General features: G+C 40.2%; 1 protein-coding gene across 2 annotated transcripts in view; it reads left to right on the top strand.

The window, feature by feature from the left end:
- SCML2 (Scm polycomb group protein like 2) overlaps nt 1-14088 on the top strand; it is a 121897-nt gene that overhangs the window by 23118 nt on the left and 84691 nt on the right. For both annotated transcript variants that reach the window (XM_055393546.2, XM_088833773.1), the window contains 2 exons: nt 6407-6475; nt 13513-13583. In XM_055393546.2, coding sequence (XP_055249521.1) covers nt 6412-6475; nt 13513-13583 — 135 coding nt within the window. In that variant the 5' untranslated portion in view covers nt 6407-6411. The remainder of the gene's footprint in view (nt 1-6406; nt 6476-13512; nt 13584-14088) is intronic.

Raw genomic sequence — 14088 nt, 5'->3', positions numbered from 1 at the left:
ACACTGCACAGCTTCTAGGTTGCTCTGCCGGGAACTGTCTGAGGCCGGCGCTGGGTTGCATGCACATCCCAGGTCTAAGCCGCTCAGGTTCAGGTACTCGGGTACTCCACAAGGGTGCAGACTTGGTTGGGCCTGTGTTTTGTGCCCTTCCCCAGTCTGAGCAGCTCAGGTGACCAGGTGTTTGGCGAGCGTGGTCACTGCAACTTATCACCTCCCCAGTCCCTGCCGCTGGTTTTTCTGGGTGTACAGCTGTCGCACCTTCTCAGGCGGATGTCGACTGGCCAGAAACCAAAAAAGTCTTGGTTAGCAACGAAGACTGCTTGCAGTTTGGTATCGGATGCCTGTCTGGGGCTGCGATTGCCCCCTTCTGGCTCTGGCTGCCCTTCCCTGCCTTTCTCGGTGGGGTATGGGCTGTCTGTAGCCGACTAGCTCTGCTCAGTCCTTTGTTCTGTGAGCGGAACTGGCGGAGTCTTAGGTTAGGGCTTTTTGCCTTTTCGTGGGGAAGCTATCCCAGTCTGCTTTGCTATCTCCAGTTAGCTCTCTCAGATTGCTCTGGCGGCATTCAGGCCCAGTCCTCACTCCAAGCAGTTCACCCGGCTCCTCCCTGCCCAGCCCCCTCTTGCTAATGGCGGATGCGGGTGTCTGAACTGCTTCTCTGCTGGGAGTTACCATTGGGCGCGTAATCTGTGGGTTTTAATTATTTATTTCTTTTTCCTCCTGGTTATGTTGCCCTCTGAGGTTCCAAGGCTCGCCGCAGACTCACCAGTGAGAGTGTTTCCTGGTGTTTGGAAACTTCTCTCTTTCTTAAACCTCCCTTCCCTGGATGGAGCTCTGTCCCTATCTCTTTTGTCTCTCTTTTTATCTTTTATGTTTTTTCCTACCTCCTTTCCAAGACAATTGGCTGCTTTTCTGGGTGCCTGGTGTCCTCTGTTGGCATTCAGAAGTTGTTTTGTGGAATTTACTCAGCGTTCAAATGTTCTTTTGATGGATTTGTGGGGGAGAGAGTGGTTTCCCCATCCTATTCCTCTGCTATCTTCCGCTATTCTCTATTTTTTAATTGGAGGAATCTTTCTTTAAAATCTTGTGTTGGCTTCTGCCATACAACAGCACAAATAAGCCCTAATTATACATGTATCACTTTCCTCTTGAGCCTCCCCTTCCCCCTTTGCCATATTTTAGATTCCACATACAAGTGATTGCGTATGGTATTTGTCCTTCTCTTTCTTACTTCACTTATGATTATCTCTACTTGCATCCATGTCACTGCAAATTGGCGTTATTTTGTTCTTATCATTTGGTAATTTGATTTTTAGTTATCTGAGAAATCTCCATATTGTTCTCCATAGTGGCTGCACCAACTTAACATTCCCACCAACAGTGTAGGGGAGGATCCCTATTCTCCACACCCTCTCCAGTATTTGTTATTTGTAGACCTTTTAATGATGGTTGTTCTGACCTGTGTGGTTTTGATTTGCATTTCTCTGATAATTAGTATTGTTGAGCATCTTTTCCTGTGCCTACTGGCCATCTATATGTCTTCTTTGGAGAAATGTCTATTAAGATCTTCTGCCTATATTTTGATTGTTTTTTTTTCTGTTGTTCAGTTGTATGAACTGTTTGTGTATCAGTTCAGTCACTTAGTCATGTCCAACTCTCTGCGACCACATGGACTGCAACACGCCAGGCTTCCCTGTCCATCACCAGCTCCCAGAGTTTACTCAAACTTATGTCCATTGAGTCAGTGGTGCCATCCAGCCATCTCATCCTCTCTCATCCCCTTCTCCTCCTGCCTTCAATCTTTCCTAGCATCAGGGTCTTCAAATGAGTCAGTTCTTCGCATCAGGGGGCTGAAGTACTGGAGTTTCAGCTTCAGCATCAGTCCTTCCAATGAATATTCAGGACTGATTTCCTTTAGGATGGACTGGTTGGATCTCCTTGCAGTCAAAGGGACACTCAAGAGTCTTCTCCAACACCACATTTCAAAAGCATCAATTGTTTGACGCTCAGCTTTCTTTCTAGTAGAACTCTCACATCCATACATGACTACTGGAAAAACCATAGCTTTGACTAGACAGACTTTTGTTGACAAAGTAATGTCTCTGCTTTTTAATATGCTGTGTAGGTTGGTCATAACTTTTCTTCAAAGGAGGAAACATCTTTTCATTTCATGGCTGTAATCACCATCTTCAGTGATTTTGGAGCCCCCCAAAATAAAGTCTGTCACAGTTTCCATTGTTTCTCCATCTATTTGCCATGAAGTGATGGGACCAGATGCCATGATCTTCGTTTTCTGAATGTTGAGCTTTAAGCCAACTTTTTCACTCTCCTCTTTCACTTTCATCAAGAGGCTCTTTAGTTCTTCTTCGCTTTCTGCCATAAGGGTCATGTCATCTGCATATCTGAGGTTATTGATATTTCTCCTGGAAATCTTGTTTCCAGGTTGTGCTTCATCCAGCCTGGCATTTCTCATGATGTACTCTGCATATAAGTTAACTAAGCAGGACGACAGTATATAGAATTGACGTACTCCTTTCCCTATTTGGAACCAGTCTATTGTTCCATATTTAGTTCTAACTGTTGCTTCTTGACCTGCATACAGATTTCTTAGGAGGCAGGTCAGGTGGTCTGGTATTTCCACCTCTTTAAGAATTTTCCACAGCCTTTGACTGTGTGTTTGTGTATACTTTGGAGATTAAGCCCTTGCCTTTACATCACTGTTGAAAAAAAAAAAAAAACAAAAACCCAAAACCATCCTTTCTCCACTGAATTACCTTGACACTTTGTTGAAAATCTGTTGGCGATATATATGTGAACCTTTCAGGACTCTGTTCTTTCCATTGATCTATATATCTGCCCATATGCCAATACTGTGCCATCTTGATTATACAGTGTGCTAAGTGGTTTCTGTTGTGTCCGACTCTTTGCTACCCTATAGACTGTAGCCCCCTGGGCTCCTCTGTCCATGGGCTTCTCCAGGCAAGAATACCGGAATGGGTTGCCATTTCCTTCTCCAGGGGATCTTCCTAACCCAGGGATCGAACCCTTGTCTCTTATGTCTCCTGTATTGGTAGGTGAGTACATTACCAGTAGCACCCGATTGGGAATGGGAGCTAGTAATGGGAAGACTGATTATACTGTACCTATGGATAAACAGAAAATTAAATCGTGATTAAATCCAGTTTACCATAGGATTAGTGCATTTTAAAGCCTATTCAAGAAATCTTCCAACTTGTGAACATGGTTCAGTTCAGTAGCTCAGTCGTGGCTGACTCTTTGCGACTCCATGGACTGCAGCACGCCAGGCTTCCCTGTCCATCACCAACTCCCGGAGTCCACCCAAACTCATGTACATTGAGTTGGTGATGCCATTCAACCATCTCATCCTCTGTCGTCCTCTTCTCCTCCTGCCCTCAATCTTTCCCAGCATCAGGGTGTTTTCAAATGAATCAGCTCTTTGCATCAGGTGGCCAAAGTATTGGAGCTTCAGCTTCAACATCAGTCCTTCCAGTGATCACTCAGGACTGATATCCTTTAGGATGGATTGGTTGGATCTCCTTGCAGTCCAAGGGACTCTCAAGAGTCTTCTCCAACACCACAGTTCAAAAGCATCAATCCTTTGGCGCTCAGCTTTCTTCACCGTCCAACTCTCACATCCATACATGACCACGGGAAAAACCATAGCCTTGACTAGACGGACCTTTGTTGGCAAAGTAATGTCTCTGCTTTTGTATATGCTATCTAGGTTGGTCATAACTTTCCTTCCAAGGAGTAAGCGTCTTTTAATTTCATGGCTGCAGTCAGCATCTGCAGTGATTTTGGAGCCCCAAAAAATAAAGTCTGACACTGTTTCCACTGTTTCCCCATCTATTTCCCATGAAGTGATGGGACCAGATGCCATGATCTTCTCTTTCTGAATGTTGAGCTTTAAGCCAACTTTTTCACTCTCCTCTTTCACTTTCATCAAGAGGCTTTTGAGTTCCTCTTCACTTTCTGCCATAAGGGTGGTGTCATCTGCATATCTGAGGTTATTGATATTTCTCTCAGCAATCTTGAATCCAGCTTGTGCTTCTTCCAGCCCAGCATTCCTCATGATATACTCTGTATATAAATTAAATAAGCAGGGTGACGATATACAGCCTTGATATACTCCTTTTCCTATTTGGAACCAGTCTGTTGTTCCATGTCCAGTTCTAACTGTTGCTTCCTGACCTGCATACAGGTTTCTCAAGAGGCAGGTCAGGTGGTCTCGTATTCCCATCTCTTTCAGAATTTTCCAGTTTATTGTGATCTATACAGTCAAAGGCTTTGGCATAGTCAATGAAGCAGAAATATGTTTTTCTGGAACTCTCTTGCTTTTTCCATGATCCAGCGGATGTTGTCAATTTGATCTCTGGTTCCTCTGCCTTTTCTAAAACCAGCTTGAACATCTGGAAGTTCACGGTTCACATATTGCTGAAGCCTGGCTTGGAGATTTTTGAGCATGACTTTACTAGCGTGTGAGATGAGTGCAATTGTGCAGTAGTTTGAGCATTCTTTGGCATTGCCTTTCTTTGGGATTGGGATGAAGACTGACCTTTTCCAGTCCTGTGGCCACTGCTGAGTTTTCCAAACTTGCTGGCATATTGAATGCAGCACTTTCACAGCATCATCTTTCAGGATTTGAAATAGCTCAACTGGAATTCCATCACCTCCACTAGCTTTGTTCCTAGTGATGCTTTCTTTTTTTTGGTTAGTGATGCTTTCTAAGGCCCACTTGATTTCACATTCCAAGAACTATTTAGTAAATATAAATGTGTACTTACTTTATATTATTCAAATTATCTAAATAGAAAATAGCCCATACATCCCTCTTGAGTGTCCACATATCTTGAAGAGTCAATCATAACCGGAAAGTATATCTGATGTCTTTAATGGTACGCCTGGCATCCTTCCTATATTCTTCTTTAAGAAGCATGTCACTTGACAGTTCAAGCATCAGTAAGGGTAAAACAGCACTAGATTGAAACACACCATGTTATTAAATCCATTGGTTCATAACGATACTAAAAAAAGCAAAACAATACTTATTGGTCATCTGTGGAGAATGGTGGGAATATAATTCATTATTTTGAAAAGTAGAAAATAAAGGAGAAAGAATAAAGCATTGATTGTGACTTCCTTTTGTGATCTCTGCCTCAGTGCAAGTGAATGGTTGAAGAGGGGAGTTTTCTCTCTATAGAAGTTTTCTGGCTAATAAAGACAGGATGATAAAATTAGAATACCTCCATTATGTGACCACTGATGAGCTAATGGATCTAGGCAATAGTCATATGTGGCTGCTCATATCACAAAAAGAGAGCTAGGTATATTACGAACCTCCTGTGAGAAGTACACACCACCACCTATGAAGTCATTTTCTCTCTTCTTGAAAAAAAGCTAAACCTGAATGTGGTTAAGCTATTCTGGCTTGAAATAGCTATATCAATTTAGAGAAACTATAAGGACCAGAAGAACCCAGTATCATGAGGAAGTAGCAGACTGGAAAAGTCTGAACTGATATCACCAGCAAAAATATTGCTAGAGGAAGGGAAAATAAACAGAGGAGGAGGAGCCTACAGATCAAAAGAAATTTAAGAAATGTACCTACCACTGTCTGTATGGACTTTATTTGGGTCCTGATTGAAACATATATTTTAAATATTTAAGACAACGGGGAAGTTAAGAAGAGTGACTGCTTATTTGATAATATTGAAGATTGTGGTTAGTTTTTCAGCGTAATAATCACAATGAGTCATTTAAGAAATACATACTATAATAAATGTGGATGAAATATATCTTAGATTTGGTGAAGTTCCAAGGTCCAGTGCTGTTTGAGCTCAGCCTAGCACAGAGAAAAACTTTTCCTAGTCTGTTGAAGGACAGGGAACCCTGGTGTGCTGCAGTCCATGGGGTCACAAAGAATCACACACAACTAAGTGACTGAAAAACAACAAACAGTCCGTTGAATTACATTGTATTCTAGCTTCTCTGTTGTTTTAAATTCTCAGAAGTATGCACTTTATTGCTGGGACACATTATTCTGAATATTGTAAGGATCAGCTTAGCTCATTTTGGTTTATTCATTTATTTAACAAATGTTCAAGAATGTTCTGTATTCACTGAGGATAAAAAGTAGTGAATAAGAGACAAAATGAAAAAAATTCTGACCTTTTGGAGCTTACATTTGAGTGAAATGAGACATGCAATAAACAAATTATAAAGTACATTATATATTAGAAAGTGAAGTCCTATGCAGAAAATGAGGATTTATTTATAAAATTGAAACTGTTTCCTATTAGAAAATACAGTTTAGGTTTTTGTAAGTACTCTTTCAAACTGTTGCTCTGTTCTTCTGGTATTACTCACTAATTTCTTTCTTTTTTTAAAGAGTCAATGGATGTAAAGAAGGAGAATCAAGAGAGAGCTCCTCAATCAGGCACATCTTCTGTGCAAAATGGTAGGTTTTAAATTAATTCAGTAGAACATATATTTCTTCTTCACTCAGTATTAGTATGAACTCTTTTCTTATTGCTTTTGGTATAATCTATGTATAGTAAGCTCTTGTAAATATAAAATCTAAGCAATAGGAAAGACCAAAAAGATAGTATTTAATTTTGAAAATTTTACTTTGGTTTTACATAGAGAAGGATTAAGTTAAAAGATAACTATGTATTTCAGTGCAGTTTTGCCAAAGTAAAGATATCTAGTTATTAATTACCATGTATTTCCAATTTAAAATAATTTGATTTTTAATAAAAACCTTTCTAACAGTAGAGTCAATGTGAATGTCTTTTTTGATGGTTAAAAGACAGTCTAGTGGATTAAAGCTTAGGCATTTGGGGGATCTGACAGAGCTCTTCTAGAATCTTGGCCTCATTTTTTACTGGCCTTGTGACCTTGGGCAAATTACTCAATGTTCTTAGTCTCTGTTTTCTCCTGTGTGGCACAGGGATAATAACTACTTACTCATGGAACTATTAGAATCAAAGAAAAGGAATGTAAAGCACCTAATATAATGCCTAGGCTTGTAGTAAATGTTCAGTAAATGTTAACTTTATTGTCTGAGTTATTAATTCATATTTTAAGCTTTTATTGTTAATAGCATGTGTATAGCACTATATCAGAGGAGAAGGCAATGGCAGCCCACTCCAGTTTCCTTGCCTGGAGAATCCCATGGACAGGGGAGCCTGGTAGGCTGCAGTCTGTGGGGTCGCTAAGAGTCGGACATGACTGAGTGACTTCACTTTCACTTTTCACTTTCATGCATTGGAGAGGGAAATGGCACCCACTCCAGTGTTCTTGCCTGGAGAATCCCAGGGACGGGGGAGCTTGTGGGCTGCCGTCTATGGGGTCGCACAGAGTCGGACACGACTGAAGTGACTTAGCAGCAGCAGCAGCAGCACTATATCAGAGACTCAGGAGATAGATTCTGACCCATTGCGCCTGCTCTTATGGAAAATGAGGAAATAAGTCATATGCAGACAAAAGGTTGAATTAAAAAAAAATACAATAACAAACTTAGTGTGTTTACCAGCGATTTCCAGGCAAGCCTCTTGCCCCTTGTGTTTCTGTTGTACCTTCCCTGCCAACCCCACTCTTGGAGTAAGTAGTTCATCCATGACTTTCTGTTCCTACGAAAAGATTGCCTGTAGAGGTAATCCCGTGGAGTCATTCTTTGTTGCTGTAGCTAGGTCCTCAGTGTTTCCTTAGTTCTCTTTCTCATTGGCCTTACTTGTTCCTCAGCTCTTCCTTCCAATCCCCAAAACTCTCCAAGGAAATGGAGGCTGTTAGGTTAGAGTGCTCTTCCTCATCCTTACAAATTCCTTTCCATTTTTTAATATAATAATTTTATTGAGATATCATTCACATACCATAGAATGTCCCCATTTCAACTGTACAGTTCAGTGGTTCTCAGTAGTGTATTCCAGAGTTGTGTAACCATCACCATGATCAGTTTTAGAATATTTTCATCACCCTAAAAAGCAACCCTAGTAAATCCCATGGACGGAGGAGCCTGGTAGACTGCAGTCCATGGGGTCGCGAAGAGTCAGACACGACTGAGCGACTTCACTTTCACTTTTCACTTTCATGCATTGGAGAAGGAAATGGCAACCCACTCCAGTGTTCTTGCCTGGAGAATCCCAGGGACGGGGGAGCCTGGTGGGCTGCCATCTATGGGGTTGCACAGAGTCGAACATGACTGAAGCGACTTAGCAGCAACAGCAGCAGCAGTACCTAGCTAGTAGTCCCTCTCCATTTCCTCACATTGCCTCTCCCTAGGCAACCACTTATCTACTTTCTATCTCTATGGATTTGCCTATTCTGGAAATTTCATGAAAATCAATTTGAAGAATATATTCTTAAAAGTTGAAACTAGTAACTTTTCAAAATTTTCAAACTTTTCTGTTTGAGAAACTGATTAAAAATGAGATTACTTAGTCAAATTGACAGACATTTGCAGAAATTTCTCAGTGTCCTGACCCTAACATCTTATTTTAGAAATCAGTGAGTGACTACTAGAAGGTAAGCTCCAGAAGATCCAGGATATTTGTCTGTTTTATTAACTGCTGCATCTGCAGTACCTAGTATAGTGCCTGGGAGATACTGGTGACCTTCTGTGGGAATCCAGTAATGAATAAGACAAACATGATTCCTATGGTCTTTGAGCTTGCATGCATGTGTGTTCAGTTGCTTTGAGCTTTGGTAGATATTAAACAAATGTCCAGTTATAGTTGTGGTAAATGCTATAAGGTAGTGGGTGCTGATCATTCAGCTGAGAAGCTTCAAGCTCTAGATACTTTACTCATTTTCTTTACATAGCCTCTGAACCCAAGCCTAGTACTGGTGGAATACATTATGATTCTGATTTACTCTGGAGAAGAATGGGGGGCCTCATAGATTATGTTCATTTTGCTAAAAGGTGTTTGGGCTAGTGTATGGACTAGAATAGATTAGAAATCAAACAAGAAGGACCACAGACATGTGTAAGCAACAAGCAGATCACAACATTATGTACATCTGTCTCATGAAAAGTCCTATCAGTTCCCAGGGTTCTTTTCTGAAAGAGTAAATCCCCACCCCCAGCTGCTAATCTGTCAATGAGGATAAAAATGCAGAGACAGATAGGGACTTCAGGCTTGTCTGCTACTTTCTGAACTATTTTTGTCAGAAATTCTCACTGTGGTATTGTAGATGTATCAAATCTAAATTAGTAAAGCCTTTTGCTATGTGTGTTTCCACTATGTTTTTGGTAGACTCTAAGCATATGGGCATCCAAGCTGAATAGTGTTGTGGACTGAGAATTTTTGCCTTTAAGAACAAAGAAAAAAATTAAGGCTCCAAAGGTTACATTAACTAGCAGTGTGATAGAAAGAACTTGTATTATATAGCACTGATATAAAGGATTTGCTAGCTCAAATTATAGCCCATTATTGCCTGGAGAAATATCAATAACCTCAGATATGCAGATGACACCACCCTTATGGCAGAAAGTGAAGAGGAACTGAAGAGCCTCTTGATGAAAGTGAAAGAGGAGAGTGAAAAAGTTGGCTTAAAGCTCAACATTCAGAAAACTAAGATCATGGCATCCGGTCCCATCATTTCATGGCAAATAGATGGGGAAACAGTGACTGACTTTATTTTTCTGGGCTCCAAAATCATTGCAGATGGTGACTGCAGCCATGAAATTAAAAGACGCTTACTCCTTGGAAGGAAAATTATTACCAACCTGGACAGCATATTAAAAAGCAGAGACATTACTTTGCCAACAAAGATCCGTCTAGTCAAGGCTATGGCTTTTCCAGTGGTCATGTATAGATGTGAAAGTTGGATTATAAAGAAAGCTGAGTGCCGAAGAATTGATGTTTTTGAACTGTGGTGTTGGAGAAGACTCTTGAGAGTCCCTTGGACTGCAAGGAGATCCAACCAGTCCGTCCTAAAGGAGATCAGTCCTGGGTGTTCATTGGAAGGACCGATGTTGAAGCTGAAACTCCAATACTTTGGCTACCTGATGCAAAGAGCTGACTCATTTGAAAAGACCCTGATGCTGGGAAAGATTGAGGGTAGGAGAAGGGGATGACAGAGGATGAGATGGTTGGATGGCATCACCGACTCAATGGACATGGGTTTGGGTGGACTCCGGGAGTTGGTGATGGACAGGGAGGCCTGGCGTGCTTCAGTTCATGCGGTTGCAAAGAGTCGGACACAACTGAGCGACTGAACTGACTGACTGAAGACACAAATGGTGATAGAGTATTTTAAACATTGTCTTAGATGAATTAAGTATTTTCCAGTGTCCCTGAAAAATTTTACAAATGTAACTGGTTTGTGGAAAAGTCTTAAGTTCTTTGAGGTCTAACTGTGAAATGGCTTTGATTTCTCAGTTATTATTTCCAACTTATACTCCTTTCATCCTGGTATGGTGTTTCTTTAATGATATCCTAGTCAGATTTTTTTCCCCCATTCATGTTTTGTTTTCTTCTTCTTCTTCTTCTTTTTTTTTAATGTTCTCCAAGATCATATGGTGGTAGAGCTTCAGTTAGAACCTTGGGTCTCTTGATTGTCAGGTTAGTGCTTAGGAGGTCACTGAAGTAACCTGGTTAGTTAAATTTTGGAGCCATGGATCTCAGTTTTCACTTTTAATATAGCTATTCAGTATTTTTAAGTTTAGGCACAACCATGACATTTCAGTTCAGTTCAGTTGCTCAGTCATGTCCAACTTTTTGTGACCCCATGGATTGTAGCACGCCAGGCTTCCCTGTCCATCGCCAACTCCCGGAGCTTGCTCAGACTCACGTCCATTGCATCAGTTATGCCATCCAACCATCTCATCCTCTGTTGTCCCCTTTTCCTCCCACCTTCAATCTTTCCCAGCATAAGGGTCTTTTCAAATGAGTCAGCTCTTCGCATCAGGTGGCCAAAGTATTGGAGTTTCAGCTTCAGCATCAGTCCTTCCAATGAACATTCAGGACTGATTTCCTCTGGGATGGACTGGTTGGATCTCCTTGCTGTCCAGGGGATACTCAAGAGTCTTCTCCAAGACCACAGTTCAAAGGCATCAGTTCTTTGGTGCTCGGCTTTCTTTAAAGTCCAACTTTCATATCTGTACATGACTGCTCGAAAAACTGTAGCTTTGACTAGATGGACCTTGGTTGGCAAAGTAATGTCTCTGCTTTTTAATATGCTGTTTAGGTTGGTCAAAACTTTTCTTCCAAGGAGCAAGCTATTTTTAATTTCATGGCTGCAGTCACCATTTGCCTTGATTTTGGAGCCCCCAAAAATAAAGTCTGTCACTTTTTCCATTATTTCCTCATCTATTTGCCATGAAGTGATGGGACTGGATGCCATGATCTTAGTTTTTGAAAGTTGAGTTTTAAGCCAACTTTTTCATTCTCCTCTTTCACTTTCATCAAGAGACTCTTTAATTTTTCACTTTCTGCCATAAGGGTGGTATCATCTTCATTTCTGAGGTTATTGATATTTCCCCCAGCAATCTTGATTCCAGCTTGTGCTTTATCCAGCTCGGCATTTCACATGATGTACTCTGCATATAAGTTAACTAAGCAGGGTGACAATATACAGCCTTGACATATTCCTTTCCCTATTTGGAACTAGTCTGTTGTTCCATGTCTGGTTCTAACTGTTGCTTCTTGACCTGCATACAGATTTGTCAGGAGGCAGGTCAGGTGGTCTGGTATTCCCATCTCTTTCAGAATTTTCCACAGTTTGTTGTGATCCACACAGTCAAAGGCTTTGGCGTAGTCAATAAAGCAGAAGTGGATGTTTTTCTGGAACTTTCGCTTTTTCGATGATCCAACAGATGACGTTTAGTTTTATGTCTTTACTTTATTTCACTAATTAGTATGTATTTATCAAGTTATTTACATGCATACTACTTCAGTTCTCAAAAATACCTTATACCATACGTATTACTTTCCTCATTTCATAGATAAAGGAACTAAGGCCGAGAAAATGAAGTGACTTGCTCAGGGTCACTGGCTCGTAAAAGGCAGAGTTAGACTTTTTGTGTCAAGAGCCTGTGTTCTTGACATTTTGCTGCATACTCTTCAGTACTGTGGTAGTGCTTGCTTTACATGATCTGGAAGCAGAATTAAACCCAGTATTTTTTTAAAGTGGAAAAATCTCTATAAGGGTATATACAGTGGTATGATATGACATGCTTAATACCATATGTACACACACATATTAAATGCATAATTTCATGTAACAGTGATACTCCGAATCTTGCTCACGTTTCACATCAGCTCACATTTCTTCCTAACTTTGTGGTTGGTAACTTTACCTTGGCATTTTTCAATCAGCCATGGTGGTGGTATTCACATCACAGAAACATGCAAACACTACCAGTTCCAGTCAGGCTTTTTGTTTGTATTTTCTAGAAAGCTGGCCGTTAAACATTTATCAGCAGTGCGTGAGTGTGTGTGTGTGTAAGTGGAACAGTTAAGTCTTTGAAGAATGTATAAGGGGCTAGTAACAGATTTCCCTAGGGAGGGAACTGTGAAACCCTAATATTTTTAGTTAAGAGATTAAACAGGGAGTATAGAAAAAACATGTTTGATGAGGATTAAACTTTATATGAATTAATAGTACCTTTAATATACTGCTGTCAAGTATTTCAGGGCGTTGTGACTGACACAGTGAATTGAAGTGTCCGGGAAAAGTGTACTGCCTTCTGACCTTTACTTCTAGCATTATGTGTCATCAAGACTAAGTGAGAGAAAGAACGGAAAGAGTTTGCAGAAAATATAGATTGTTACAACAATCTGTGTTAGTCATTGCATTGATGACTGGTTTCTGCTTTGTTCTGCCACCATATTCTTGACACCCTGGATGGAGATCTAATAGTCAATTGAGAAACAACGCTGGTTCTCAGAGTTTTTCTTTCCATAAATTAATGCTTTAGTTCTGCTATGCCACACACCTTTAGATCGATCCCTGTGAAAAACAAAGAAACATCTTCAGAGTAATGGGATGAAATGATAAAGACATATTTTGAGTAAATTTGTGTTAGAGACATATGAGTAGAATTTGCTATTACTCTATAAAAAGTCCTTTAGTTGTTTCTAGAGTTCACATTTTTAGAGTCACTGTGATGCAGTCCTCATTACATCAAGAAGATCTGGATTATCATTTATATCAGAACCATTATTATCAGGAAATGGTCTTATTTTTTATTTCCATGCTGGTAGTCAAATGAGGAAGTTTGAATGTGTCCTTGAAGAAGTTTTTCTTTAAAGAGATATGGAACTAAAATCCATTTTATTCCTGAAAGTTAGTATGCATATTATATATCTTTAAAAAATCCCTGAGAATTCTCTGGTAATCCAGTGATTAAGACTTGATACTTTCACTGACATGGGCTTGGGTTTGCTCTCTGATTGGGGAACTAAGATCCCATAAGCTATGCTGGCAGGGCCCAAATAAACCAAAAAAAAAAAAAAAAAAAAGACGCCTATTTTTGCATGTTTTTTCCAGATGATTTTCAATGGGAAAAATACTTGGAAGAGACTGGATCTTTAAGTGCTCCTTCAGAGTATTTCAGACAGGTATGCCAAAATTCTGTAGATACCATGTTATATTTATTTTTGTAAACTATTAACTTGTTTAAGGGAATCTGTTATTAGGTTCTATTAGTGTGAAGTGATCATGGGATTGTGGCAGTGCTGCTTAAGAACCAGATGGTCTCTTTGCATTCATTGATTAAGAATTTACTTTATGTCAGATATACTAAGCTCTTATGACTGCCCATCTGGAGGGAAAGACAGCCATGTAAATAATTAATGATAAAAAGGGTGATAACTATACTGGAAAGGGCTCACAGAAGAGGTCCTATCTGAGGTAGTTGTAATGAGGGGAAGGATATTCCAGTCAGAGAACATACAAAGGAAAGAGACATGGGCGTAAAAGAACCTGAGTGTTGAGGGATGGTATGGGTAGCTGAAGCACTAAGTAGGTAGAGGTGATAGTATGGGAGTAAGGTTAAAGTGTGGTGGCTTTTAAACTATACTGACTGTTTGGACTTTACATTAGGCAGTGGTGAGCTGCTTTTTG

The sequence above is a fragment of the Moschus berezovskii genome, chromosome X (genome assembly GCF_049115385.1).
Source record: "Moschus berezovskii isolate FMDL1 chromosome X, NW_MosBer_1.0, whole genome shotgun sequence".
In the NCBI taxonomy this organism is placed as follows: Eukaryota; Metazoa; Chordata; class Mammalia; order Artiodactyla; family Moschidae; genus Moschus; species Moschus berezovskii.
The sequence above is the reverse complement of the archived record's forward strand: the minus strand, read 5'-3'. Positions and strand labels throughout refer to the sequence as shown.